General features: G+C 54.2%; 13 protein-coding genes across 13 annotated transcripts; 9 read left to right on the forward strand and 4 right to left on the reverse strand.

Annotated features, from left to right (window-relative positions):
• Positions 1 to 559: 559 nt before the first annotated feature.
• Positions 560 to 3,058, forward strand: CPAR01_08702 (RFX DNA-binding domain-containing protein; the record flags this gene model as incomplete). The annotated part of the gene is made up of 2 exons (XM_060492969.1): positions 560 to 569; positions 660 to 3,058. 2 exons carry the CDS (start codon positions 560 to 562, stop codon positions 3,056 to 3,058), a joined length of 2,409 nt encoding a protein of 802 aa, XP_060349339.1.
• A 1,801-nt stretch (positions 3,059 to 4,859) lies between these two features.
• On the forward strand, positions 4,860 to 6,705 carry CPAR01_08703 (aspartate kinase; the record flags this gene model as incomplete). The annotated part of the gene is made up of 6 exons (XM_060492970.1): positions 4,860 to 4,949; positions 5,018 to 5,037; positions 5,097 to 5,177; positions 5,236 to 5,560; positions 5,618 to 6,536; positions 6,608 to 6,705. The coding sequence occupies 6 exons, from the start codon at positions 4,860 to 4,862 to the stop codon at positions 6,703 to 6,705; spliced, it is 1,533 nt and encodes a 510-aa protein (XP_060349340.1).
• Positions 6,706 to 7,469: 764 nt separating this feature from the next.
• CPAR01_08704 (uncharacterized protein) lies at positions 7,470 to 8,498 on the forward strand (the record flags this gene model as incomplete). Its single annotated transcript, XM_060492971.1, has 1 exon — positions 7,470 to 8,498. One exon carries the CDS (start codon positions 7,470 to 7,472, stop codon positions 8,496 to 8,498), a length of 1,029 nt encoding a protein of 342 aa, XP_060349341.1.
• A 257-nt stretch (positions 8,499 to 8,755) lies between these two features.
• Positions 8,756 to 9,352, reverse strand: CPAR01_08705 (transcription elongation factor spt-4; the record flags this gene model as incomplete). Its single annotated transcript, XM_060492972.1, has 3 exons — positions 8,756 to 8,789; positions 8,909 to 9,162; positions 9,269 to 9,352. 3 exons carry the CDS (start codon positions 9,350 to 9,352, stop codon positions 8,756 to 8,758), a joined length of 372 nt encoding a protein of 123 aa, XP_060349342.1.
• Positions 9,353 to 9,837: 485 nt separating this feature from the next.
• On the forward strand, positions 9,838 to 10,281 carry CPAR01_08706 (uncharacterized protein; the record flags this gene model as incomplete). Its single annotated transcript, XM_060492973.1, has 1 exon — positions 9,838 to 10,281. One exon carries the CDS (start codon positions 9,838 to 9,840, stop codon positions 10,279 to 10,281), a length of 444 nt encoding a protein of 147 aa, XP_060349343.1.
• A 255-nt stretch (positions 10,282 to 10,536) lies between these two features.
• CPAR01_08707 (uncharacterized protein) lies at positions 10,537 to 12,268 on the reverse strand (the record flags this gene model as incomplete). The annotated part of the gene is made up of 6 exons (XM_060492974.1): positions 10,537 to 10,575; positions 10,632 to 10,756; positions 10,811 to 11,416; positions 11,467 to 11,902; positions 11,961 to 12,041; positions 12,119 to 12,268. The coding sequence occupies 6 exons, from the start codon at positions 12,266 to 12,268 to the stop codon at positions 10,537 to 10,539; spliced, it is 1,437 nt and encodes a 478-aa protein (XP_060349344.1).
• An 845-nt stretch (positions 12,269 to 13,113) lies between these two features.
• Positions 13,114 to 14,454, forward strand: CPAR01_08708 (nuclear protein Es2; the record flags this gene model as incomplete). The annotated part of the gene is made up of 1 exon (XM_060492975.1): positions 13,114 to 14,454. One exon carries the CDS (start codon positions 13,114 to 13,116, stop codon positions 14,452 to 14,454), a length of 1,341 nt encoding a protein of 446 aa, XP_060349345.1.
• Positions 14,455 to 14,890: 436 nt separating this feature from the next.
• CPAR01_08709 (ABC1 family protein) lies at positions 14,891 to 17,104 on the forward strand (the record flags this gene model as incomplete). The annotated part of the gene is made up of 1 exon (XM_060492976.1): positions 14,891 to 17,104. The coding sequence occupies one exon, from the start codon at positions 14,891 to 14,893 to the stop codon at positions 17,102 to 17,104; it is 2,214 nt and encodes a 737-aa protein (XP_060349346.1).
• Positions 17,105 to 17,274: 170 nt separating this feature from the next.
• Positions 17,275 to 18,228, reverse strand: CPAR01_08710 (uncharacterized protein; the record flags this gene model as incomplete). Its single annotated transcript, XM_060492977.1, has 1 exon — positions 17,275 to 18,228. The coding sequence occupies one exon, from the start codon at positions 18,226 to 18,228 to the stop codon at positions 17,275 to 17,277; it is 954 nt and encodes a 317-aa protein (XP_060349347.1).
• Positions 18,229 to 18,624: 396 nt separating this feature from the next.
• CPAR01_08711 (phosphoprotein phosphatase) lies at positions 18,625 to 19,871 on the forward strand (the record flags this gene model as incomplete). Its single annotated transcript, XM_060492978.1, has 2 exons — positions 18,625 to 19,034; positions 19,130 to 19,871. The coding sequence occupies 2 exons, from the start codon at positions 18,625 to 18,627 to the stop codon at positions 19,869 to 19,871; spliced, it is 1,152 nt and encodes a 383-aa protein (XP_060349348.1).
• Positions 19,872 to 20,291: 420 nt separating this feature from the next.
• On the reverse strand, positions 20,292 to 21,881 carry CPAR01_08712 (glutathione S-transferase domain-containing protein; the record flags this gene model as incomplete). The annotated part of the gene is made up of 4 exons (XM_060492979.1): positions 20,292 to 21,252; positions 21,323 to 21,371; positions 21,583 to 21,769; positions 21,852 to 21,881. The coding sequence occupies 4 exons, from the start codon at positions 21,879 to 21,881 to the stop codon at positions 20,292 to 20,294; spliced, it is 1,227 nt and encodes a 408-aa protein (XP_060349349.1).
• Positions 21,882 to 22,297: 416 nt separating this feature from the next.
• CPAR01_08713 (ribosomal protein S9/S16) lies at positions 22,298 to 23,298 on the forward strand (the record flags this gene model as incomplete). The annotated part of the gene is made up of 2 exons (XM_060492980.1): positions 22,298 to 23,144; positions 23,207 to 23,298. The coding sequence occupies 2 exons, from the start codon at positions 22,298 to 22,300 to the stop codon at positions 23,296 to 23,298; spliced, it is 939 nt and encodes a 312-aa protein (XP_060349350.1).
• Positions 23,299 to 24,271: 973 nt separating this feature from the next.
• CPAR01_08714 (uncharacterized protein) lies at positions 24,272 to 24,474 on the forward strand (the record flags this gene model as incomplete). Its single annotated transcript, XM_060492981.1, has 2 exons — positions 24,272 to 24,364; positions 24,418 to 24,474. The coding sequence occupies 2 exons, from the start codon at positions 24,272 to 24,274 to the stop codon at positions 24,472 to 24,474; spliced, it is 150 nt and encodes a 49-aa protein (XP_060349351.1).
• Between the last annotated feature and the right edge of the window lie 609 nt (positions 24,475 to 25,083).

The following is a 25,083-nucleotide window of genomic DNA, read 5'->3' on the forward strand; positions in this document are numbered from 1 at the left end:
AAACAGACAAAGTAAGCAGACCCCACATCACAGACTTACGGGCGCACTGGCCAATTGGAAAACACAAACACGACCAAGCTGTTACGGGACTGGCTGCTCCAGGTTGTTTGGGAACTATCCAATCCGCGGCCATGGAAGGATGCAACCACACGCTGCAATGACTGGCCTTTCTCATCACGTGAGTCGCCCAGCCACGCCAATCCGTTGTTCCAAGACCTGAGTGGAGGTGACCAGCCGAGCCTTGGTTGTCAAGTCAACAAAACAGTGGAAAGCCTCCCAAAACATTTCCCACATCCACACTCTGCTCCTGGTCCTGCTCTCCCCCGACCACGTCCTTTAAGATCTCGACGCTCACCACGGCGCACCGCGCTCTTCAAGGCTGCAGGGATTCCGGATTACTCTCACGACCTCGACGCTTCTTCTTCTTTCCTCACCCATTTGTCCTTGCTCGGCGCACGTTGACTTCTTCATTGTTTGGAAACGGCGTCCTGCATGATCCGTGTGTTTTCATCGCAAAACAACAACATCACATCCTCACCGAGCTGACAGACAACGACCAATGGACCACGGTACGATCTATAGCCTCGCCAGGCTTGCTTCACTGCAACAAGAGCATTTCTTTCCCCTGTGGTTCTTGACTGACGGTCTGATATAAACAGACCACCTCTCCCAGGCCCTCAGGGCGAAGAAGAGACCTCAGTCTCGGGCCTCGACTGCTTCGGTTCACAGCATCTCAACGCAGCCTACTATGGAGCAACAACAGTTTGCCGACGCGCCTGAACTGTACTCGGCACAATGGGTCAACAACGACCAAAGACAGCAGAGAAGCCTCGCACCCGCGTCGCGGATCACACCAGAGGAGATGATGCTTCATGCAGCTGCTACCCAGATGCAGAACGCCCGCGAATACTCGATGCCGCCCGGAATGAGTGCCTCCATGAGCCAGTCCAGTGCTCACATGGGCCACTCAATGTCTTTTCAGCAACATCCCATGCAAAGACACCCTTTGCCTTCCGAAAGTTTTGCCAATAACAGCTTCACCGACGACAGCCAAATGATAGATCGTGATGAGGACGGCGATTCTTTGGTTGGAGCTATGGGCATGCAGAAATCTAGTTCCGCCAGATCCAGTGCTAACAACGAGTTGGAGATGCGTCACCTTTTCAATGCTAACAAGCACCGCGGCCTTCAAGATGTTGCCGGCGAACTGCACGGCAATGAGCGAGGCCCCAACTCCGAACGCACCCGACAAGTCTTTGCCATGCTCTGGATCAACTCTGTATGCACCAAGGGAAAGGGATCTGTGCCTCGAGGACGCGTATATGCCAACTACGCGTCTCGCTGTGCCACCGAGAGAATTACAGTCCTCAACCCAGCTAGTTTCGGAAAGCTTGTCCGTGTACTCTTCCCAGGTCTGAAGACGAGGCGACTTGGCGTGAGAGGAGAATCAAAGTACCACTACGTCAACTTCTGCTTGGTTGACGACCAGCCTGACCTCCGCGAACCCGAGCCTCACATTCCTCTGGCCATCTCCGAACCCCCCCGTTCTCAAAGCTTCAGCGCGGCACCCGTCAAGGCCCAGCCTGCCGCTGCCGTCTTGCCATCACCCGACGCTGCGAAACGGCCAGAGAGCCCAGCTCAAGCGACGCATCACACCTCGAGGTCACATAGCTTCTATAGCCATCCAAATGTGACCAGCGCGGATCATCTGAACTCATCGGCATCGAAGACCTCATTACAGTTCTCGTTCCCCTCGGAAGCGGATGAGCTGCTTCTTCAATCTAACGAACCTCTCGCGCTACCCCGGATGGAGCCTTTCCTCCCCAGTGGAACTGACCCAGATGCTGCCAAGAGCTTGTCTGCCCTGTATAGATCGCATTGCACTTCCCTTGTGGAGTGTGTTCGCTACTGCAAGGAGAAGACGTTCTTCCACCTTTATACGTCATTCCAGGGCACGTTGACGATGCCCGTTCAAAAGCTCCTCGGTCACCCGAGCCTCGCCCCTTGGATTGAGGAATGTGACTTTATTCTGTACCAACGCATGCTTAGAATCATCTCCGGGCTCACGCTCCAGGTCGTGCCCAAGCCAGTACTGGATACGTTACGCGGCATCTCCGAGCGCCTCGTACCTCACATTCGAGAGGCTTTCCAGGGACAGCCGCACCACGTCATCCGAGCCAAAGAGGCACCGGCAACTATCTTTGCAGCTCTTCTGGACCGAGCTCTGCGGGTCAACCTTACTGCTCACGCAGCAGCCAACATGCTGTCCAACCCGGCCAACCGCGATCAGATGTATCTCGACTGGATTACGATGGTGCGTGTGCGCAAGGTGGCGGAGTGTGTTCCCACACGTGGTATGGATGACCTCGTCAACTTGCTCGTCACCGAACTGCGGGATCTCCTTAGCCCCATGAACGTCCCTTGGGAGGTGGAGTGCTTGACGGTCTATGGCGACATTGCCTTGAGAAACGGTCGCCAGCCCGGCGTCGAGAGCGCAGGCGATCCTAACGGGCAAAATGTTTTGGAGCGATGGGTTGGGTTCCTCAAGTCCCTTCCGATACGGTTCCCTTATGCGTCTCACACTGAGATTGTCTACGCCGTGCAAAGAGTGGGCACAGCTGTGATGCGGGATCTTACCATGGCTCAAGGCAAGAGTTTCGGCTCGTGGTGGGTGACGAAGTGCTGGATCGACGAGATGACTTGCTTCCTTGCCGAGCAGGGTGGTTTTCTTCAAATGAAGACGTCAGGCGCGTCAGCAGCCGTGGCCAACCCTCAATCGGCAGCCCAAGAGTCGAACCGCCAAGGATCTCGGTTCAGCGCGGGTAGCGAGGATTTCAATTTCTCGAGTCTTCCTCAGGCACAACCAGACAAGGCGCCATTCCCACCATCAACAAGCCAGGGCCAGGTCGACTCTGCGGATATGTCGGCGGGAAACAACCCGGACGACAGCGGGATCGGCATCCGGACACCGGAGGAGGACTTCCCGATGGATAAATACACCTTCTCGCACTCGGAGGTCAATCAAGCGTTGCTTGCCAACGCTGAGTTGCAACAATGACGAATGGAGATCGGATTCTAGTCGCACCTGGCCAACCAGGTGTCATGTATCGATAGCCGCCTGTCAGACAGTCTCTTGTAGAGGCTTGATGCCAGAGGAGGACTGTCGACAACAGTGCGATGACGATGGCACGACTGCACGATTGTATGAGCGCGGAAAAAGTCTTGACCATTTGGTAAGGACAAGTCACTGGGAACTGCGCCTGTTCATTTCTAGACGGGGTTTGGGATTGTTTTTTTTTGCGGTCGGTGTTTGACGTGCGTGGCGATCGAGGTCGGCATTTGCATTTGGTTCTGGTTCTCGTGGGTTTGCTATACCAATTGTCTCTGGTTCTGGGCAAAGCAACGGTACTTTTGCATTTATACGTTTATCTAGTGGTAATACGACCCATACTGGGAGAGCTTTAAGCAGACAATGCATGCCCCTTTTTTGATGAGTTACAGATGCATGCATGCAAGACTTGGCAGGGCATTTTCACATTGCCTTTGCTCACTGTCTGATAAGACTGCCCAAGGCCCTGAAAGGCTCCAGGTCTTGTTGAGCAAAACTGGGTTGTCATGAGTTGCGGCGGCAACAGATCAGTGGCATGCAGAGTTGCGTCAAATGCGGCTATTTCACTGGGGGCGTGGGATCCCCGTCTGTCACTTCGTCATCGGCCAGTCTCTGATTCGCCATCCCCGCGCGGTCGCCAGGATTCGGCACCTAAAGGTTTTCTTCGAGAGAGGTTTCATAGGCTCTTTACGAGACCGCATTTGTGGAGTGGCTGGACGGGAGACGGCAGCGACAACGCAGAGGCTTGAAGAGACCACCAGAGCGGACGCACACAGCGAGTGACCCCCGTGGGGTTCATGGGTGATTACTAAATGGTCGTCCTGGAACCGTACTCTATTATCTAGAGTTTCCTGGATATTGAAGAGACGGACAGGTTTGCCATCGGTGTCAAATTACCTTCTTCAGAGGGGCTAGTGAAGCACCGATACTGCGTATGACTCAGACAAAGAAATTGTCACGGATAGAGGCTGCCGCGGGACACACTGCCCAATTCAGAGCCCTCGGTCGTACAGGTCTTTGCAGAAGCCAGGTCAAGCCAGGGGATCTATCGGCAGAGACCGTACAGATAGGTAGGTAGCAGCAACGGCAGCGGCGTGGCAGGTATGCGTTGGAGGATTACCCGGGATTTCAAAACTCAAGGCCCATTCATTATTACCTTTTGACCAAGGAACGGCACTGCTGAGGATTGTACGTCAAGACAGATAGTAAACTGACCAATGTACGGCTGTCATTGTTTGGTGACCTTGCAGCAGTGTATCTGTAAGGTCTCTCTGTGTAGGTAGGCACGAATAGTGTGAGAGATTCGGGCCCGCCTCCGATATTCCGGAAACGCAAAAATTTGGACGCTGCAACTTGCACAAGCGTCGCCGATTTCGTCGCTCCACCACATCCCACTTTCGTCCCATCCCCATCGCCTTGGTTTAATCCACCGCAACATAAACCACCTTGAACATAGCAATTCCACCGCATTCGAGCCGTGGACTCTCTCTTCCCACTCTGTAAACTCCCTGCACCTGTCATACCGCTTTCTCTTTTTTGCTGAACGCCTTGCTGCGTGACGCATCTCGCATAAGACACTCAGTTTGAGAGGGTTGACGTCCCAGTCTATCCGTCGCCATTCTTTATTTTTTTTTCCCTCTCTCCCTCCCATTCCCCCGTCGCTCACAGTGCCCCTCCTTCTTGGCCCGCCTTAAGCACTCATACCCCAAAACCAACCACTTTAGGCTCTGCGCGTAGCCATTGATACATCATGAGTAGTCAAACGATAGGGAACACATCCAGCAATGGCTGGGTGGTGCAGAAGTTCGGCGGAACCAGTGTTGGAAAGTTTCCAGACAAGGTTTGTTACTCTCCACTGAAAGAGGCACGATTGCTGCATGAGGCTGATCCAGTATACTCACACGCCAGATCGCCACGGATATTGTCCGGTACGAAACACACAATTCTCAAGTAGGATTGTGACCTGACTGACACATTCGTGTTTTAGAGCAAGCCTTTCCCACAACAAGGTCGTCGTCGTCTGCTCGGCAAGAAGCACGGGCAAGAAGATTGAGGGCACCACCAGCCGGTGAGTCACTCAGAAACGCAACCCAGCCTTCATTCTCAACTGACACCCTCCGCCAAAGACTGCTTGGCGTGTTTAACAAGCTCAAGGGCATTGCGGCGCCCACGACGCCCGAAGAGACACAGAATGAGCTCATGAACGAGGCCAAGGGTCTTATTGATGACATTTGCAAAGACCACGTATCGGCAGTCAAGACTTTCCTGCGCAACCCAGAATTACAGGCCTCCTTGGAACAGGAGATCCGCGACGAGTGCCAAGAGCTGGTCGAGTACATCGTCGCAGCCAGGAGATTTAACCTCGAGGTCAACTCAAGGTCAAAGGATCGATGCATCAGCTTTGGTGAAAAACTCAGCTGCCGGTTCATGGCCACATTGCTGAAGGACTTGGTACGGAATGGACATGGCTGTCCACTGTCTTGAAAATGCCGCTAATCAGACTCGCAGGGCGTCGCCGCGGAATATGTGGATCTCAGTGACGCGTTCCACCATGATGCCACGGCTCGTCTGAGCCAGGGCTTCTACCAGGAGGCCGCAGCGGTACTGAGGAAAAAGATCACGGCTTGCGAGGACCGAGTCCCCGTGGTCACTGGCTTCTTTGGCAACGTTCCCGGAAGCCTGATCGATGGTGACATTGGCCGAGGCTACACGGATCTCTGCGCGGCGCTGTGCTCAGTCGGTCTGAAGGCGGATGAGCTCCAGGTGTGGAAGGAGGTTGATGGAATCTTCACAGCAGACCCGACCAAGGTTCCTACGGCCCGCCTGTTGCACTCCATCACACCATCTGAGGCAGCCGAGTTGACGTTCTACGGTTCCGAGGTCATCCATCACTTGACCATGGATCAGGTTATTCACGCCTCGCCCCCTATTCCCATCCGCATCAAGAACGTCAAGAACCCAAGGGGAGTCGGCACCATCGTCGTGCCCGACCCCATCCTCACTGCCGGCCATCAGATCCAACGGTCAGCACCCGCAGACCCGTCCCTGGTCCAAAAGCCAAAGAGGCCCACGGCTGTCACGATCAAGGACAAGATCTCCGTCATCAACGTGCACTCCAACAAGCGGTCCATTTCCCACGGCTTCTTCGCAAAGGTCTTTTCTATCCTCGACAGCAACCAGATCTCTGTCGATCTCATCTCCACGAGTGAAGTTCACGTGTCCATGGCCATCCACGCCGGAAATTCAGAGGGTGGCAGCTTCGACAAGGCGCGGCTTGAGCTGGAGGAATGTGGCGACGTCAGCGTGCTCCATGACATGGCCATCCTGAGCCTGGTTGGTGCGGAGATGAAGAACATGATTGGTATCGCCGGTCGCATGTTCTCCACGCTAGGCGAGCACAACGTCAACTTGGAGATGATCTCACAGGGTAGGCCATCTTGGGGGGAGTGGGGGGGGGTTGGGTTGCGAGAGAAGACGCTTGCTAACGTTTCGACACAGGTGCCAGCGAGATCAATATTTCCTGCGTCATTGACGCCCGCGACGCTACTCGTGCCATGAACATCTTGCACACAAATCTATTCACTTTCCTTGACTAGGGCTTTCGTCTCGAACTGCCCCGCGCGCTTCAACTGCGCGCGGTGGGAGCGAGCTCTACCTTTTTGGATTGAAGTATATAAGTTTTCCCATGGGTCGGGTCATCTAAAAATGGAGCATGAATTTGCATTGTTGGATCAGAAAAGAAGAAAGAACGAAGAGTCTGGGTTGGAAAAGACAAGATTCCCTTGATTTATCTAGAGGTATATATCAAATGCACATGATTAGGTCAACTTTGGCATCAAAATTCTAGGCGTTGGTAGAGTAGATCGCGGATCAGGTCCAGAGGCAATCAATCATATCGACACACCATCAACTAATGGAGTTGAGAACATGAGAATTACCTGACAAGAAATTGTCAATATTGCAATAGCTGGCAATCAAGAACCACCCCGGTAACCAGACGAACGTAAATATTTACCCGTCAGGCCGAGGTCGGCGAAGTGGAATACAGTGCTTAGATGGCCATCGCACACGGCTCTGCCCCGCCACTTCTTTCATGAGCTGGGCGCAGACCCTTGTCAATTCCGATAAGATAAGCAGCAACAGAAGGATCCACAACCGACCCTGGAAGGGCTCGTTCAAGGTTGCTTTGCGACGATCTTCTCCTGTCAACATAACTGCATCCAACCTCGAATCCCACACGCGCCACTTATCGGAACCCTGCCCACGACATATAGATCCTACCATCGTACCTCCAAAACAACCCCCTCTTCCATATCAGAAACCGTCCACTAAAGAACGCCCCGAAAAAAGAACGCCCAAGATGCCGAAAGCAGAAGTCGGCTCGACAAAGCACCTGAGCAACAAGCTCAAGAGCAAAGGCCTCCAGCGGCTGCGCTGGTACTGCCAGGTCTGCGAGAAGCAGTGCCGCGACGAGAACGGCTTCAAGATGCACACGCAGTCCGAGTCGCACGTGCGGCAGATGCTCGTCGTGGGCGAGGACCCGAAAAAGTTCCTCAACGAGTACAGCAACCAGTTCCTCCGCGACTTCACGCAGCTGCTGCGCACGGGGCACGGCGAGAAGCAGGTGCAGATCAATCACTTTTACCAGGAGTACATTGCCAACAAGGAGCACGTGCACATGAACGCGACAAAGTGGCCCAGCTTGACCGAATTTGCGAAGCACCTGGGGCGGGAAGGCATCTGCCGCGTCGAGGAGAACGAGAAGGGTATTCACATTGCGTGGATCGATAACTCGCCAGAGGCGCTCAAGAGGCAAGAGGCGTTGAGGAGGAAAGAGGCCCAGGATCGGGGCAATGAGGAGGTGGAGCAGATGATGATCCGTGAGCAGATCAAGAGGGCGCAGAAGGCAGCCGAGGCGAGGGGTGAGAAGCCCGATGACGAAGAAGGGCGGGAGAGGGGGCTGCAGAGGACGGAAGGAGAGAAGGTGTCGTTGTCGTTCGGCGCCAAGCCTGCGGCGGCGAAGAAGGAGCCCAGCCCAACGGGAGCGCAGTCCAAGTCTGCCGATCCTGAGGTCTCGACTACAGCGACGAATACAGTGGCGTCCGAGAAGACAGAGGACAAGCCTGTCGAGAAGCCGTCTCTCGGAGGCGGTCTATCGCTCAAGATGACGGCGAAACCTCAGACCAAGAATGTGTTTGCGCAGGCGAAGAAGAACGCGCTGGTGGGCGGCGCGAAGAAATCTGCCTTTGAGCAGCCGAAGAAGATGAGTGAGGCGGAAAGGATCATGAAAGAGGACATGGAGAGGCAGAAGGGGAAACGACCACGAGACGGATCCGGGTCTGGTTTTGGCGGGTTTGCGTTCAAGAAGCAAAAGACGGATCAGCGGTGAGTCCAACTGTGAATCAGGGATCGATTTCGCGTCCATCGAAAGGCGTTTGGGTTTAAAGCAGGGGCAGCATCACATTGTAACGAAAAAGGAGGTTCAATAACTTCCATGGGCAAAACTCGGGTTGCACTTTTAGATACCATTTTGAGAATTGATTCATCTGAATAGAGTCTTCCCTGACTCCTTGCCGACCTTCTTTGACTCCCCGTAAAACGCCTTGTATGTAAAGAAGCACATTGTTCAAAAACTTGTAGCCAATCTCAAGCATCAACCTCCGTCTCCGTTCCGTCGCGCCTGTTACCAAAGTCAGTCAAAAATGCACCCAAAGCTAGACATCCACTCTTTTCCCGGAATCCACGCCAAAGAAGAGACGTAACATTGAAAGAGATAGATAGAGAGAGGGCGTTACTGACGGAATATAGTGTATCCTGTACTCCTCCTCGAGCGTGTTGCGAATCTCGTCGGGCAGCTGGCCCGAGACCTTGATCGCGTAGACGCCCCTCACGTAGTTGTCCAGGCGCTGCCACTTTGCCACCCAGGAGCGCTTCGGGTTTGAGAGGGTGATGAGGCCCTCGAAGACCTGGGACGTGCAGCTCTCGATCTGGTCCTGGGAGCCGGCCATGTGGAGGAAGTCTTCGCAGTTGGGGCAGCCTTCGTCGCGGAAGCGCTAGTTCGAGGGACAATGTCAGTCTTATTGATTCCGTGCAGTGGATCATTCCCACCGAGGCCTTTCATCCGGATAGTGTTGTAGGAAAAGTTGACTGTGGACGTACAGAGTAGGTCATGACGATTGAGCAGACCATGCAGGCGCGGAGGTAGCGCTGCTGACCGGGCGCGACGAAGTTATCAGCCGACATCCTTTTGAGATTATCTTTCCGATCGGAGATTCTGTCTTCGGTGTTCGAGAAGGATGGGGCGGGCGGTTGAGAAGTGTATCGCAAGGGTGAGGGTGAAAGTCGCAAAAGCTAGAGCTTCATTAATGGTCTTTCTGGCGGAAGAGAGGCTCTGGCTAAGAGTTCCTCAAGCAGCTGGAAGTCAAATGTGGGGCACCCGAGTGAAAGACATCGGTGTTTTCCATTGATGGCCCAGACTCAAAGTAACCTATCCGGTGTATGCATATATACAAGTACATGGATAATGATTGATTTTGGCGCAGACCCACCTCCAGAGCTTCTTTGATTCCCTGCTCGAATCACATTACATGCTATTCTTCTCTCTCATTGAAATTCTCTCCTGCCGCCTGTCACACATCTCTTCAATCTAAGGAACTCACAGAGCCCATATTCTGTCAAAGAAGCGTCGAGAAAGACCTCATTAATCGACCAGAGAGAAAACAGCCAATATGACGACGGAAAACTCATCAGCTGGCGACGCACCCGCCAGCACATGGCGCGCAACGGGCCAGAAATCTCACGAGCTTCTCACATGCACTATCAAGGCCCCGATCTTCTCCTACACTCATTTGGAACTCATCTCCGAGTCTCCGACAACACAAGAGGCATTGGAACTGGACAATCTTCAAGTACGCTCGTATTGCAATGCTGCTCTCGCCCAATTCCTGGGCGCAACAGGCTCCGCCATTCCCATCGATATACTCAAAGTCGAGGGCGCACAGTGCTGGCTGCGCGTGCCCCGGCAGGATCTTAGCCCCTTCGCCGCCGCGATCACGGCGTGGGCAGGTGTCTCGGACCAGGGAAGCCGGCGAGTTCTCCGGGTGAAGCAGTGCTCTGACTACTTGGGCGCTATCGTCGGCACCGATGGCCAGGACAAGCTTTGGTCGTCATGAACCTACACCTCGGTAGAGCTACGGAGAACAAGAATAAGAACTGGTCTTTCTTTTGGCCAAACACCCAACCGTCGTATTATTCTAGATTCGGGGTTATTGTGTGCGCCCGCAGGGCAAGAACTCCGATTTATCCGCATGGCCAAACCCACGCTGCCACCCAGCCCCTTATATGCGCCGATCACATGCACCATGTATGCTGCGGATGCAAACTATACCTTTTCATACCTTAGGGACGGCCGTCCGCATATCATCAAACTACATCAGAGAAGACATGAGAGAACTCTGGGCATACGCCTTGAAAGTGGAAGGTCAGCGGCAGAAGGAAAAAAGGAGGAAGGGATATGTCTTACCATAGGCTTGATATCCGGGTGAGGAACGGCGTCGAACTGCTTGAAGTCGAGCTTGTAATCGGGGCCTACATTGATGTAGGCTCCCCTGTTCTCGGTGGAGTCGCAGTATCTTGGCGCGGAGAACACTACGACAGTCAATTCCAGGTCATGGACGGTCATGGGAGAGCACAGAAACTTACCAGTAATGCAACGGCCGTCGTGCTGCACCTCGTAGCCATCCATGCGAACTTCGTGACTGCGAATGACGGCCTCGAGACCGTTGTTCTCGCAGAATCTCTTGGTGATATCGGGGCCGAACTGCATGCCAACACCGCGCTTGCTCGGGCCACGGCCGGGCTCCTCTTGGGGGTCCGTCCACAGCATTTCCATCATGAGACCCGCCTGGCCAGGCTGGCGCTGGGCGTGTCTGTCGAGCTTTCGGATGTCGTCCAAAGTGACCTTGTCGTCTGAGAACAGACCACCGTGCAGCACAAGGTACTTGGTGCCGATCAGAGTTGCCAGGGGCAAAGCAGAGAAACTCTCTGAGAAGAGCTTGAATATTCTCTCGTTGTACTTCGCCTTGCACTCGCCCTCGAAACCGTACACACGGTTCATGTCATCGGTCTCGTGGTTACCACGGTTCAGGAAGAAAGCGTTAGGTCGAAGCCACTTGTATGCGTAGAGCAGAAGAGCGATTTCGCAAGACCATGATCCACGGTCGACAAAGTCACCGTTAAAGAGGTAGAAGTGCTTGTCGTTGGGCGTTCCGTTGAGACGGAAAAGCTCCATGAGATCAAAGTATTGGCCTGGCTACAAGTAAGTATTTTGGTACCAAATGAGATGCACAGAAACATACCGTGTGTGTCACCGCAGACTGTGAGTTGTGTGCCCTCGGGGATCTTCATCTCCACCATAGTCGGCTCGTCATAGACAAGCTTCTTGACGGCCAGGATGATTTGGTAGACATATTTCCTGTGGATCTTCTTGCCGTTCTTGAAACGCTCCGTCATGTCGTCAATGAACTCTTGCGTCATCTCCTCTCCTAATCTGACGCCATCGTAGTCATCCTCAACACTGATGGTGCTAAGATCAAGGCCTTCCGCAGCTGACGGCTCGTCACCAACCTCGATGGCGGCGAAGAAGTCCAACTTGCGAACAATCTTTCTGCATTCGTCCAGCTTCAACTTAGCATCCTTGTTATTTGGGTCGAGTGCTATACACTTCTTGAAGTCGCCGAGAGCGTCCTTTGGTCTGATAATGGCGGTTTGGGCAAGGCCTCGGCGGAAGTATGCCTAAAGTCGTACCGACGTCAGCAAACCAGGATCATTGGCTGTGTCCGGGATTGCCCACCTTAACGAAGTTGGGGTTGAGCTCGATCGCCTTCGAACAATCCGCAATAGCATAGCCGAATGCTTCAGACTTGATATTTGCCTACTCGTAGTCAAGATTGTATTAGTCACGCGAGCAGCTTGACTTCGCAGCCTGGGCGCAGCGAGGGGGCAACGAACCTGGGCGCGGTTGGTGAAAAACGTTGGCTCTTTGTCGTTGAGCTCAATAGCCTTGGTGTAGAACTCGATAGCAGCGGGCCAATCGTGAGAAGCAAAGGCCTTGTTGCCTTCATTCTTGAAGGCTGTCGCCTTTTCCTCTGGCGTAGACATGGCGGCGGCAACGGTACTCTACTGCAGAACCAAAGTGTGGGGTATCCGTATCGCAGTTGAGAGACGATGGAGGGGTTTCTCCAGCTGGCGTTCGCACACGAAACAGTGGGAAATTCAGTTGACGTTTCCGTGAGCGTGAATTTCGAGTGTGATTTCCCCAGCCGAATCGCAAAATTGGGGGCGGGAAAGAAGAGGTGGTTGTAGCAAAATTTGCTATGCAGCAGAAGCTCTTCGAAGGTTGAAGTTGCCGGGCTTGGGTCGGATTCGAAAGCTTCCTTTTGCGACGGTTCGGCCCTTAAACCCTCTTCAGTATTCGGAGCTAACAGGAAACAGTGCGCTGCTACCGCACGGTGCGATACAGTTGCAGCGGGGTGGCACTGGGTTGCCACTTCAGGAGTCCGACAGGGGCGCTGAAAGGGCGGCGCCGTGGTCTGGCCCCTCCCTCTGCTCCCGTGAGGAATGAGCTTCCATCGGCCACTACGGATGCCTGGGAAGGTAGGTACTTTAGCGGAGTACGGACGACTTACACCTCCAGGCATGATGTACGTAGTGCAGGACCCCTTCGACAGGGAAGCCTGAGGTACCCGTAGCCTTGATACCTGGTAGTTGCATAATTACCTACCTTTTGGCGAGTCTAACCTTATCGCTTATCGGAGCCGCCCCATGTCACTCGGACCCGAACTTGGGCGCAACTCAGACTTTCAGATTGGCCTCAGCACATCGATCCGACATCAAACTCCTCACGCGACATCTACCCAACGCATGGCGCTGGCGGCGCGCTCCTCGTGTACCTACATTCCTTTCAACGCTGACTTTTCAACGTGATCGGCCCCAGTCTGTCAATGATGGAGCCTCAAGAACGTACATCAACCGCGCTTGTGCGCAAGCGGACCGACCTCGAACTGATGCCACCACCGCCTGCCGCGAAGAAAATCAAACGCCCGAAAAAGGTCATAGATGAAGATACCTACACCGACGCCTTATCGCAGATCATTGCACGTGACTTCTTCCCCGGACTCCTCGAGGCCGAGACACAGCAAGAGTACCTCGACGCTCTCGAATCAAAAGACAAGGCATGGATTTCCAATGCTGGCCAGAGGCTGGAGCGTGTGATGACGCCGGGAAGGAATAGGGTCAAAAGGCCCATGCCTTTTAACAGCGCTGGACGAACACCATCCGCATATGGCGCAGATACGCCGGCATCAGTGGCATCGACGGTATACGAAGCGCCAAAACCAGCCGTGGACACCAATATGAGCCTGGCCAATTTCCAGGCCACTTACACCAGCGAGGACAATGAGAGCTTTTACAAGCTCATGGATAAACAGAATCAGAAGAAGGCAGAGAAATACGAGTGGATCTGGCGAGGGAACAAGCTGCCTTCAAAACAGATGATCAAACAGGCGGAAGTCGAAGCCAAATTGCTGGAGACAAGGAGTCTGGTGGACGATGGGTGGAAAAGGGACAGACTGGCAATCAAGGACGTGGATGACAGGCCAGCGAGACCGGACAGTTGGAACGCCAATCCCAAGAACAATTTGATGTTCGGCCCGGATGGTGTGGACGACGACTACGAGAGCCCAGCTCAGAAGGCGCAGGCCCAATCGATGATGCCGCCTAAATCGATCAACTATCAGAACACGAGGGTACCGCAGCCAGCAATCGTAGAGAGGCCTCCATCCCCGACGCTTTCTGCTGTGAGAGACGCGATCGCTGGCAAACCCCGTAAAGAAGATCTGGCTTCGAGCGCTGTAGGGGGTGGAGAGACACCGAGAGTGAATGGATACGCCTTTGTGGATGACGAAGACGACGACGACCAAGTTCTCCCTGCGCCCGTAATCAACCTCGGTCCTGGTGACGCTACGCCAAATCCATTCAAGCTGCAAGAGCACAGGAAGCGAGAGACTTTGCATCACCGTCTAGTTGAGCGGTCAGCGCATTCCAAAAGAGAGTCTGTGAAAAACGGGTTGACTGGAAAGTTGGACAGAACACCAGTGCCCAAGTTCCCGTCCAGTCCGCGGGTCTCGGGCGGTCTGACGCCTGCTGCCCAAAGGCTGTGGGGGAAGATCGGCAGCCCAAGGCCAGGTAGTCCGCATACTTCATCTTTGAAGGCGACACCCATGCGGGCAAGAGGCTCGCTTTTGAAGGGCGGCGCCTCGGCGACAAGGGATTCAACACCAAAATGATTATACGAATAATGACCATGACGAGGGACCAGGGATAGACTAGAGATACCACTGCAGGACAGCTGACAAGGAGCACAAAGAGAAGTCAAATCATTCTATATTTGAACGACGAGCATATACATTGAGACACTGACCAGTTTTGCGTGCAAAAGTAAGTAGGTAGTGTCGTCGAATCATTGGCCTATTTGGAAATGCATGGTAGTTGGACAAATATGCTTTGATAGATGGCCCCGTTATACGCATGGTACTACTTCAAGCTACCTAGAGCTATCTTCTTTTGTTCTCTTTAGATGCATAAACCCGTCACTCAATTTTCCCACCATGACGAGGACCATTTGATAATCCCAGCATCTCCTGAAAGCCGCGAGGCCACCTGGATGTCAAAGGACTATCACTAAGACATGCGTGTAGCATAATTGAACAAACTATTTCCCCGATGAGGTTCGCCGATTTTGCTGTCGATTTGGCAGCTGTCCTCGGAGCTTCGCGCTCAGTCGCATCCAGACATGTTGCACTGAGAGGCCGACAGCTTGAGAGCTTCACTAAAGCCTCCAGCTTAACACGCAAATCCCCCACGGCACCTCAGCACACACGAGATGACGTCGCAACAGAAGCTGCGGCCTCCTTCGATATCTCAGGAGCTCAGCCGACAATCGAGAAAGAGACGCCGCCGTCAATGAAGGAATCGACACCTCAACCCAGTAATCCCTCGCTCACAACATCAAGCAGCTTCCAGCCCAATCTCAACAATGCAGCCCGTATCTCACCAAGCTCAGGGTCAGTCCTCTCTGAACTGAGGCAATCCAATCCTTCAGCTTTCCCTTTCCCAGGCGTATCACCATTGGATCAAAGGCCCAAGGATAACACCGTTCCTGCAGGGTCTTCAGTGAGCAGGTCGGCGGCTCCGTACGGGGCTCCTGTCTCTGAAGAGGCAGACGATCTCCCTCAAGGTGTCAACGTCAACATCTTCCATAGTACCCGAGCCGCCAAATTGCTAGGTAAAGAGGGAGAATCAACAAAGGTTGATTTCGGTAACCGCAGGAAACTTCCACCCACAAAACTCCCCGAGTTTGTCGATTTCTCCAAGTTGTCCAAGGGTGCCGAGGCAAAGAAGTCAGATACCCCTGAGGACGCTCCAAGTACTTCTCGGCTTGCCCCTCAACCTGAAGTTGGCAAGAGCGAAGTTTTGAGAAGCGAAAACTCACCAATGCCTTCAGAGCCTCTGTCTGCAGCCGATGCCGCTACCGGCCCGGTATCGAAGGATGAACCTCCCGTCGAAGCTATCTTGGGCGCTGCGGTCGACCAAACAGCACCGCCTGCATACGCCCTCAGGGAATCCAGCGTGCCCGCCACGCGCCTAAGCAGACTTTGGAACTATGGCGGTCTGGCAGCAGGAATGATGGGTGGTGCCATCACCGAGAGCATTGGCAGAGCATTTGGCGGTGGTGGTGAGGGTTCAGTATTGCTCAGTGCCGGCAACATGGAAAGGCTCGTCGCAAAGCTGTCGAGAATGCGCGGCGCTGCCTTGAAGATGGGTCAGATGATGAGCTTCCAGGACACAAAGATGCTCCCGGGACCGATTCAGGAGGTTCTACAGAGAGTGCAGGACCGTGCCGACTACATGCCGGCCTGGCAGAGAGACAAGGTCCTCAAGGCAAATCTGGGTGCGGAATGGCGCGAGCTGTTTGAGGACTTTGAGGAGAAGCCCATTGCTGCCGCGTCCATCGGGCAAGTTCACCGGGCTACCTTGAAGGAGGATGGTCGCAAGGTCGCGGTTAAGATTCAGTTCCCTGGAGTCGCAGACTCGATCAACTCCGACCTCGACAACCTGGGCATTCTCTTGACCGCTACCAAGCTCCTACCTAAGGGCCTGTACCTGAACAAAACCATTGACAACGCGCGGCTCGAGCTGGGATGGGAATGCGATTACGAGAGAGAGGCGCAGTGCCTGATCCGTTACAAGGAGCTCTTGGCTGATGAGCCGGATACTTTCCTTGTGCCTGACGTTCATCTGCAAGCCTGCGGAAAGAATGTTCTGACCATGGACTGGATGGAGGGTGTGGGCGTCACCAGAGTCAAGTCGTTTACTCAGGAGCAGAAGAACTGGATCGGCACCCAGATCCTCCGTCTCTGTCTCCGGGAGATCACCGAGTTCAAGTTTATGCAGACTGACCCTAACTGGACAAACTTCCTCTACAACGCCAAGACAAACAGGCTAGAGCTTCTCGACTTTGGCGCTTCCCGGGAGTACCCCGACGAATTTGTTACCCAATACGTTCAGCTCCTTGCCGCGGCCTCGAGGACCGACCGGGACGAAGTGAAGCGTTTGTCTGAGAGCCTCGGATATCTTACAGGCCACGAGAGCAAGCTCATGGTGGACGCCCACGTCAACTCGGTGCTCACCCTGGCGGAGCCTTTCCTCGGCTCAGCACCCGAAGTCTACGATTTCCACGACCAGACCATCACGGAGCGCGTCAAGGCTCTTATCCCCGTTATGCTCCGTGAGAGACTTGCGCCACCACCCGAGGAGACTTACAGTCTGCATCGCAAGCTGAGCGGCGCGTTCTTGCTTTGCGCGAAGCTCGGCAGCAAAGTCAGGTGCCGCGAGATGTTCGAGGAGAGTCTGAAGAAGAACGGATATAATGCTTAAGGGAGGCATACGAAGAACTACCCCCAATCCACTTTGTACCATTTTGTATCATAACTGTACGATCGATGTGTAGACACACAATACAGGAGGATTATAGACAAAACAAAGGACCTTCCGCAATGCGTTCAAGGGGTTCATGACTCGAATCAAAGTACGCTGACAATGTCTGCTCATTCCCTGGGTCTCCTCTGCATCTTGTCGAGCTCCTTCCGCTCCCTTCCAACAACCTTCTTCCTCTTCCGCTCAATTGTACGGTCGACCTGTTTCTTCTTCATGCCCGCAAACTGGTCCATCAAGAACCTCTTCTTCTGCTCCGACTTCTTGAGGTAGAACGGCTGCTTGCCCTCCTTGACGAGCTCCTTCTCCTTGCGTTTGTGCTCCTGAATGACGTCGTCCGCGCGCTGCTTGCGCTCCCGCGCCTTCATCTTGCTCTCCATCGACAGCAGCATCCTCTTCATCTCCTCCTTCTTGTCCGCGTCCTTGGTCTTCTTGATCTCGGCCCGCAGCTGCTTCATCTCGTCCTTGCGGTAGTCGTCCAGGAAAGCGTACGCCCTCCGGGCCTTGGACTCGTCGACGGGCCCGCTCATCGGGTCGAAGCGGGGGTCGCGCACCTCCATCTTGGGCACGGCGATGATTTCGCGACGGCGGGAGACGGGCTTCTTGCTTGACTGCTCCATCGGGGCGTGCTTGCTTGAGCGCTTGACGTGGTCGCCATGCTTGGGTTTCCTGCCGACTTCTTCCGGACCCGAGTCTGAGTTTTCGTCTTCTGAAGGTGATGCGCCGCGCTTGCGACGTTTGGCTGACGGCATTGAGGCCTGGGCTTTTGCGAGGGCGCCAAAAGACACTGATGAAATGTCGATGTTGGACTTCTTTGGCGGTGGTGAGGCATCGGACTTTGAGCTGTTAGTAACGATTGCAGTAGTTTTACGGCTCGAAGTAAATACTTCTTCGTTGTCCTCTTCCATATCTTCATTCTCTTCGTCTTCACTCAACTCTTCTCCATCCATTCTCATCTCCTCCGGCTCACTGCTCGTCTGCTCATCGACTTCAGGTTCTGCTTCTCTACGAGGCCTCACACGGCGCTGAAGGCCTGAAAACCCTTGCTTCCTCTTTCCAGACAGCATTTTGTATCGATTTTTTTTGATTTTGTGAAGCTGAAAGGTGCACTAAATGATATGCTCGTAGTGTGAAGGGCCAGAACTCACATGAAGCAGGCTCGCCCACACCTCGAAGCAACTTTTCAGTGGGTCAGAGTGACCAGCGACCTCGTATCGATAAGAAACGGCAACTTATCGATAACATCTGCCTCACAAACTTCCATCATTCCTTTCAATGCGATTTCCCAGCAAGAACAATTACCTCTCCACTAATCGCATCGAAGACAAAAAAAGACCCTGAATACGCTCCGAACAGTATATTCGACCTGCACCTAACTACAACGGAAGCAGCTAGACCAATCTTATTTCACATTCAGCTCAATTGACTTCGCCTTCCCACTTCGATACCCAGCCCATCCATCCATGCAACCTTCTGTTCCCCGGATATTCGCCAGATCGCAACAGATCCACCAACGTTGCTTCTACAAAACCGTCGCGCGCAAGCGTCCAGGTCGCCCACCCCGCGACTGCCCTCCAAAAGACACACTCTCCGAATACAATAACAAACCTTACCTTCCCTTTCCCACGACTCCCTCGCGCGATTCGAGGCTCGTCTACACTCCACACAAAAGCATGTCCGACCTACAATGGTGGGCCAAGCCCGCCCCGGCCATGGCCGCCCCGTCAAACCAGCAGCCGAGCAGTAACGGCTTCACGATACCGGGTCTCGGCAACGCCGCGAACGTTCCCTTTGCCTCGACCTCCGCGACTCCTCTTCCTGAGCAATCTTCCAACGGAAACCAACCCACAATTCCAAAGGGACCTCGCAAAGCGTTCGTCCCCCCCCCTTGTTGCATCCTGTCTCTATGTGGTCCATTACCCTCCTCCGATGCTGTCGCAAAGTCTAACATTCCATCTCTGTCAACAGAGCCGCGGCGCCGCACAACCGTGATAAGATCATAGCCCCCAGTGCCGCCTCAGGCGGCGTTCCGAACCCCACGCCGCAATACCTCCAGCAAGCCTCCATCCCGCCGACCCTCGTCCCGACCCCTCGACCGATCCTCGTCGTAATGGACCTCAACGGCACCCTCCTCTTCCGACCCAACCGCCGCAACGCCGCAAGCTTCGTCGAGCGGCCCCACGCGAAGCGCTTCCTGCAATACTGCCTCGACACCTTCCACGTCGTCGTCTGGTCCTCTGCCCAACCGAAGAACGTCCAATCCATGTGCGACCAGCTCCTCCTCAAAGGCGGCCTCGGCGCCGCAGACACCCATGAGGAGCGAGCCTCGTACCGCCGCCGCGTGCTGGCCGTCTGGGGACGCGACAAGTTCGGCCTCTCCGAGGCCGACTTCAAGCTCCGCGTGCAGGTCTACAAGCGCCTGGAGATGGTCTGGGCCCAGGCCAACGTGCAGGCGGCACACCCAGACGCCGCGTACGGCGGCCGGTGGGACCAGACCAACACCGTTCTCGTGGATGACTCCCTCGAGAAGGCGCGGAGCGAGCCGTACAACCTGCTGCAGATCCCCGAGTTCTTTGGCGACGCCAGCGAGCCGGGCTACGTGGTGCCGCAGGTTCATGATTACCTCAACCAGCTCTGTTACCAGTCGGATATCAGCGCGTATATGCGCACGAATCCGTTCCAGCTGAACGACGCATACAGGCTAGAGTAGCAGCAAGAGGGTCTTGTGCAGGGCCCAGCGTAGAAAATTGACGGAGAAGGAGTCTTTGGCAGAACCGGGACATATGCGAGGTTGGGAAGAAAGACACAGAATACGGAGATAAGACTTGGTAGCATCGAGATACCCCTTAGCATGAGCTTATGGAAGCATCACTTTCAATTCAAAAAATATGCGTGTGGAGATTAGTGAAATTGAAAAGTGTTCTTTTGATTTTGATCAGGAACAACCTGCATCTTTTGCCTCGTCCTAGTGACTCAGACCTAGTAACTTGACACACAGCCGTGGGCATTACGCACAGGATATTCCTCTTCGGGTCCATAACATCATCTGCACACCCTCCTAGCCTATTCGTAAACTCATTTCATCTCTGCCATAAGCCATGAATTTGGATCACTCCGTTGAGCGATGCGCTTATTTGAAGACCTTGCCGTCGGCAACGGGGTACTCCTTGCCGTTGTGGGTAATGGGGGCCTCCCATCCCCAAGAGTCAGAGACGAACTTCTTGGTCTCGGGTGCGGAAGCGTCAAGCTTCTCGAAGTCGTAGCTCTCGTAGTCGGGAGCGACATCGAAAGCGGGCTTGTAGTCCTGGCCACGGACGACGAAGGCGCCCTCGATGACGGAGTCGTTGTTGGTGCCGTAGACGGCAGCGCATCCGAAGATGAACTTGCGGGAAGCCTCAAGACGGTTGTTGAAGCCGCCGATGAGGTTGTTGGACATGAAGGTCATGGTGAGCTCGTCGTTGTACTTGTACTTCACCTTCCAGAGAGAGAACTCCTCGAGGTTGACGTTGTCCCAGAACCACTGCATGGCCTCATCGTGGTTCTTGATGTTGGAGTACTGACGCTTCCACTCCTCAAGGTCGAAGGTGGCGCGGGGGAGCTCAGCAAGGGGGTGCTTGGGCTTAGGGGCGGCGGGAGCCTCCTCAGCAGCGGGAGCGGGGGCAGGCTTGGGGGCAGCCTCCTTCTTGGGCTGCTCAGGCTTCTTGGGGGCGACGTTGGTCAGCTTGGGGGTCTCGAGGAACTCCTGCTTCTCGGTGACGGCGGTCCAGATGTCCTGGTTGATGATGGTCTGGTACCAACGGGTGACGTTGGGGTTCTCCGCGCGCCACGCCTTGTCGAAGAAGAACTCGAAGCCACGGGCAATGATGCCAGCGGCGAAGAGGTCGGCGAGGGTGATGCGCTCGCCAACGAGGTAGGTGTTGCTGAGGAGGTGCTCCTCAATGACCTTGATGGCCTTGAGGGCGACCTTGGAGGAGTCCTCAACAGCCTTCTTGTTGTAGGGGTCCTTGCCGAGGAGAGGGCGGTACCAGGCGCCCATGGGGGGGAGGACCTCGGAGTTCACAAAGGACATCCACTTGAGAATGGAGGCGTAGCTAGATGAAGAATTGTTAGCCTCGTACTTCTGAGCTTAACGAGAGAAAGATGCGCCTCCGGTGCACTTACTCCTGCTTGGTCTTGCCGAGGAGGGTGGTCTTTTCGTTCTGAGAGGTGACTGTGGCATTTCGTTAGCTCTTGCTACACAAACGATATCTAATAGTGAGTAGACGGTGCCAATGGTAGGATCAGAAATTTAGACTATGTCAACAAAGAAATTCAGACAGGGATAACTGTATTTGAAAAAGCTTGATCATCATATTGCGAATCGTGGGATGTTGTTTGTGTGTTCGAAAAACGAAACCGGCAAAGTATGACTCAGAACGTACTGTAGATGGCAATGGCGATGCACTCAGAGAGAGGGTAGCCATCCTCGCCAAGGAAGGCGGGGACCTTGCCGAGCTTGTTGGCCTTGAGGTGCTCAACGGAGGGCTTGGTAGGGTCAGCCTCGATGAACTCGAGGTCGACGTTGTTGGCCTTCGCGACGGCACGGATGGCCGTGGTGCGGGGGTTAGCCTGGAGGGGTGACGATATTCGTTAGCGATCAGATTCCTAGACATCGTGAAGTTGAAGAGTAATTTGGGGCTCCTTTTCTTACCGGGTAGGTGAAGAGCTTTCCGAACGCCATCTTGAATCAGTTGTTTGACCGAGAGGGATGGAAGGGTATCAAAAGGTGCGTGATGTGATGGACAAGAGAGAGGAGAGAGAAAAGTTCAGGTTCCCCGCCAGGGTGACAGTAATTTTTTTGAATGAAATTTCGACCGCAGTGCCCCGCCACCCGAAAGCCCCTCGCTCGATTGACGGCAGCTCGAACGCCAGGGCAACCAGCTGCGGTCTGTGAGGGGTAAAGTGCAGCAAGAAAGGGTCCAAGCGCCTGTGGCGCTGACGCCACATCACGTGACCAGATCTTCGTCCGATGTTCTGCCGTAACCCAGCTACGAAGCTAGGAAAGATTTCTGTCTATTGGCGTTCAAGGCTGTCTCCATTTCACGATATCGCGACAGCAACCGCATCAACGAGGGCGCTGCTCGAGGTCCCGCAACAATGTCGAGCTTACGCCAGGGCCTGCAGCAGACGCTCTGCTTGCGCCAACTGGCAAAGGGTCAGTCGATGAAGCCTCAATGGCAACGATCGAGCCTGCAATCGAGCTTCAAGAGCCTGTCGACTACGAGCGATCCTCAAGTTGAAAACAGCGAACCCAAAATCGACACAAAGCTGGATTTGCCTCCCCAGCGGCCTTTTGACGGGATTACGAAGGCTCGTCCACTACCCGTCTCGCCATCCTACTTCTCCAGAGAGCCTCGCTTCAACGACGCCTACATCCGACTTTCTGCTCTCGTGGAGAGATACCAGCACCTTCCTTTGGCGCCCCCGGAATTGGTCCCACGACAAATATGGAGGAACTTGAAGGGTTACCGACAGACCACTGGAGAACCAGTCAAGGCGATGCCCTTTAGCCAAGTTCTTAGCATGGTTAAGCGGCTGCATCAGATCCACCCCGGACTGATGCCCAGCGAGGTCAAAGAAGCCCTGCAGGAATTCAAACGCGATATCGACCCGTACAAGAATGTGGCCAAGGTTGTGCCTCTCGACAGATATGGACGCGCTTTAGGTGTTGGCCGCAGGAAGACGTCGAGCGCCCGCGCTTGGGTTGTGGAGGGCACTGGAGAGATGCTGATCAACGGCAAACCCCTGAACGAGGCATTCGGCAGAGTTCATGATCGTGAGAGCGCCATCTGGGCGCTCCGGAGCACTGCGAGAACAGACAAGTACAACGTGTGGGCACTTGTTGAAGGCGGCGGTGTGACCGGACAGGCCGAGGCTCTTACGTTGGCAATTGCCAAGGCTGTCTTGGTCCACGAACCAGGTCTTAAGCCGATACTAAGAAAAGGTAAGTCAACTCCCGTGGTGAGAGTGATCTTCGGTTTGTTGCTGACAAGTTCAACGCTACAGCTGGCTGCATTACCCGCGATCCTAGACAAGTTGAGAGAAAGAAGCATGGTCATGTCAAGGCCAGAAAGATGCCCGCCTGGGTCAAGAGATAGAAATCTCTTTCAATGTGTGGAGTTCATGATGGCATCGCCAGGCAATGTTCTCATCTTGTTGTTGTACTACCACCCCCGTGTATTCATAGAACAGAGGCAGCTCTTACAATGCCAGCCTATGATGTATACTTGCCTCATGTCCCATATCGGCGGGCGAATTCCTCTCAAAGGGAATTACTTCGTAATATGTGAGCCCAAATTACGCAAAGGAACAATTCGGCTAGGGCACAGCTACGACACAGCTTGGACACGGTAACTCCGGTCTACCTGCTCGGCACAGCTCGCAGTCTCCTTGTACCAGCACGGATCCAGAGGTGTTGGAGCTTTGGACGAGTCTGCTATCGGTACTACCGGCTGCGCTTGATAGCTGGAAAGCAAATTGCAGGCATGAAGAGATGAGGAATCATATCCGGCAACACACTAGTTGAACGGGTTGACAGAAAGCGGTCGGTTTAGCGTCAACGCTCTTGCTACCACGCCTTGATACCTGATCCATGCAATTCGCGGAGAAGCAACGTGGTGTCTTCGATTCTAATTGTCCTTATCCCAACTGCAACTGATAGACAACAGACCTTGGACCATGAATCAACGCAAAAGTCAGAGTTAACAACCAATTTGATTATTAGATGGTTCAATGTCAGGATCTGGAACCTAGTGTTGGAATGCTCAGGACCGACATTCGGAAGCGCGCTTTAGGGCCACCCTCTATGTCCTGCCGTCATTGACCGCAGTGGTGGCAGTAACTATTGTCGCGACAGAGATGTCTTTTGGCTGATACGGTTCATTTAACTAGCGCGTGCAATGACCACTTGCAACGGTTGTACGTGTACCTTACGGAGCGGCCGTGAAAGGTTTTTCGGCGCGCATTGAAACTGGGTCTGAGAGAGAGTGAAGGTAGCCCCCGTGTGTCATTATCAGGCCAGAATCATAGACCACAAGCTGGCACCTGTGTAAAGCTGCGGGCGGGTTGAAGATGTGGACGTTATTAGAGGGGTCCGTGAGCAAGCGCGTTGACATCTCTGGCGTCAAGGCTAGTGATGGCGCCCCTATTGCCAACGTTGCAGAAGTGCGTCCGCCGAGGGCCTTGTTTCAATTTCCCACACAAGGTAACCCCTAAAGGAGACGACAGCGAGAGCACAGACGTTCAAGCCTGTCCTGTCCTCCGAAGGTTTCTAGAAGCATGGCACGAGTAAATCGAAGGTTCGTGGAGCTGGTTTCATCTTTTGGTGGCCGTTTTCGGTGACGGCTTTGTTCTTCCGGTGATGGGTTTAATCGGAGGGTCAAGCTGGAGATGGTGGACAGCACGACTCGGCTGGTTTCGCCGCATCAGGCAAGGCGGCACTTGAGATGAGCAGGCCGTTACTATTGCCATGTACGTTTTGGACAAGAACGTGGGAGAGCATGGGGCGTATATCCCGATGCAAGGAGGGAACGACAAAGGTTCTGAACCAATCGACCGACGGGCGAGGCGCAATAACGGTAGCGGCAGAGGCGGTGATGGCAGCTTGAGACGACGGGATGGGGTGGTGGGTAGTGGTTTGTGGTTTTGGGAGGGAGGCAAGATCGGAACAATGCTAGACGATGCGATAACGAGGCTATTGAGCTCGAGCTGCCAACGTGTGCTCCAAACACCCTCCGACGTTACATTCTTTTCTGAGGCCATGTGCTTGAGTGGATGGAAGATCGGACTGAGGTTGGGGAAGGATCTCTCTGCGGGCTGACTTTCTTTTGGCGAGTGAGCATCTCATGGTGAGCTCCGGGGATCAACCAGGCGTCGATTGAGAT

The sequence above is a fragment of the Colletotrichum paranaense genome (genome assembly GCF_030867605.1).
Source record: "Colletotrichum paranaense strain IMI 384185 chromosome Unknown Scaffold_6.1, whole genome shotgun sequence".
Classification (NCBI taxonomy): Eukaryota; Fungi; Ascomycota; class Sordariomycetes; order Glomerellales; family Glomerellaceae; genus Colletotrichum; species Colletotrichum paranaense.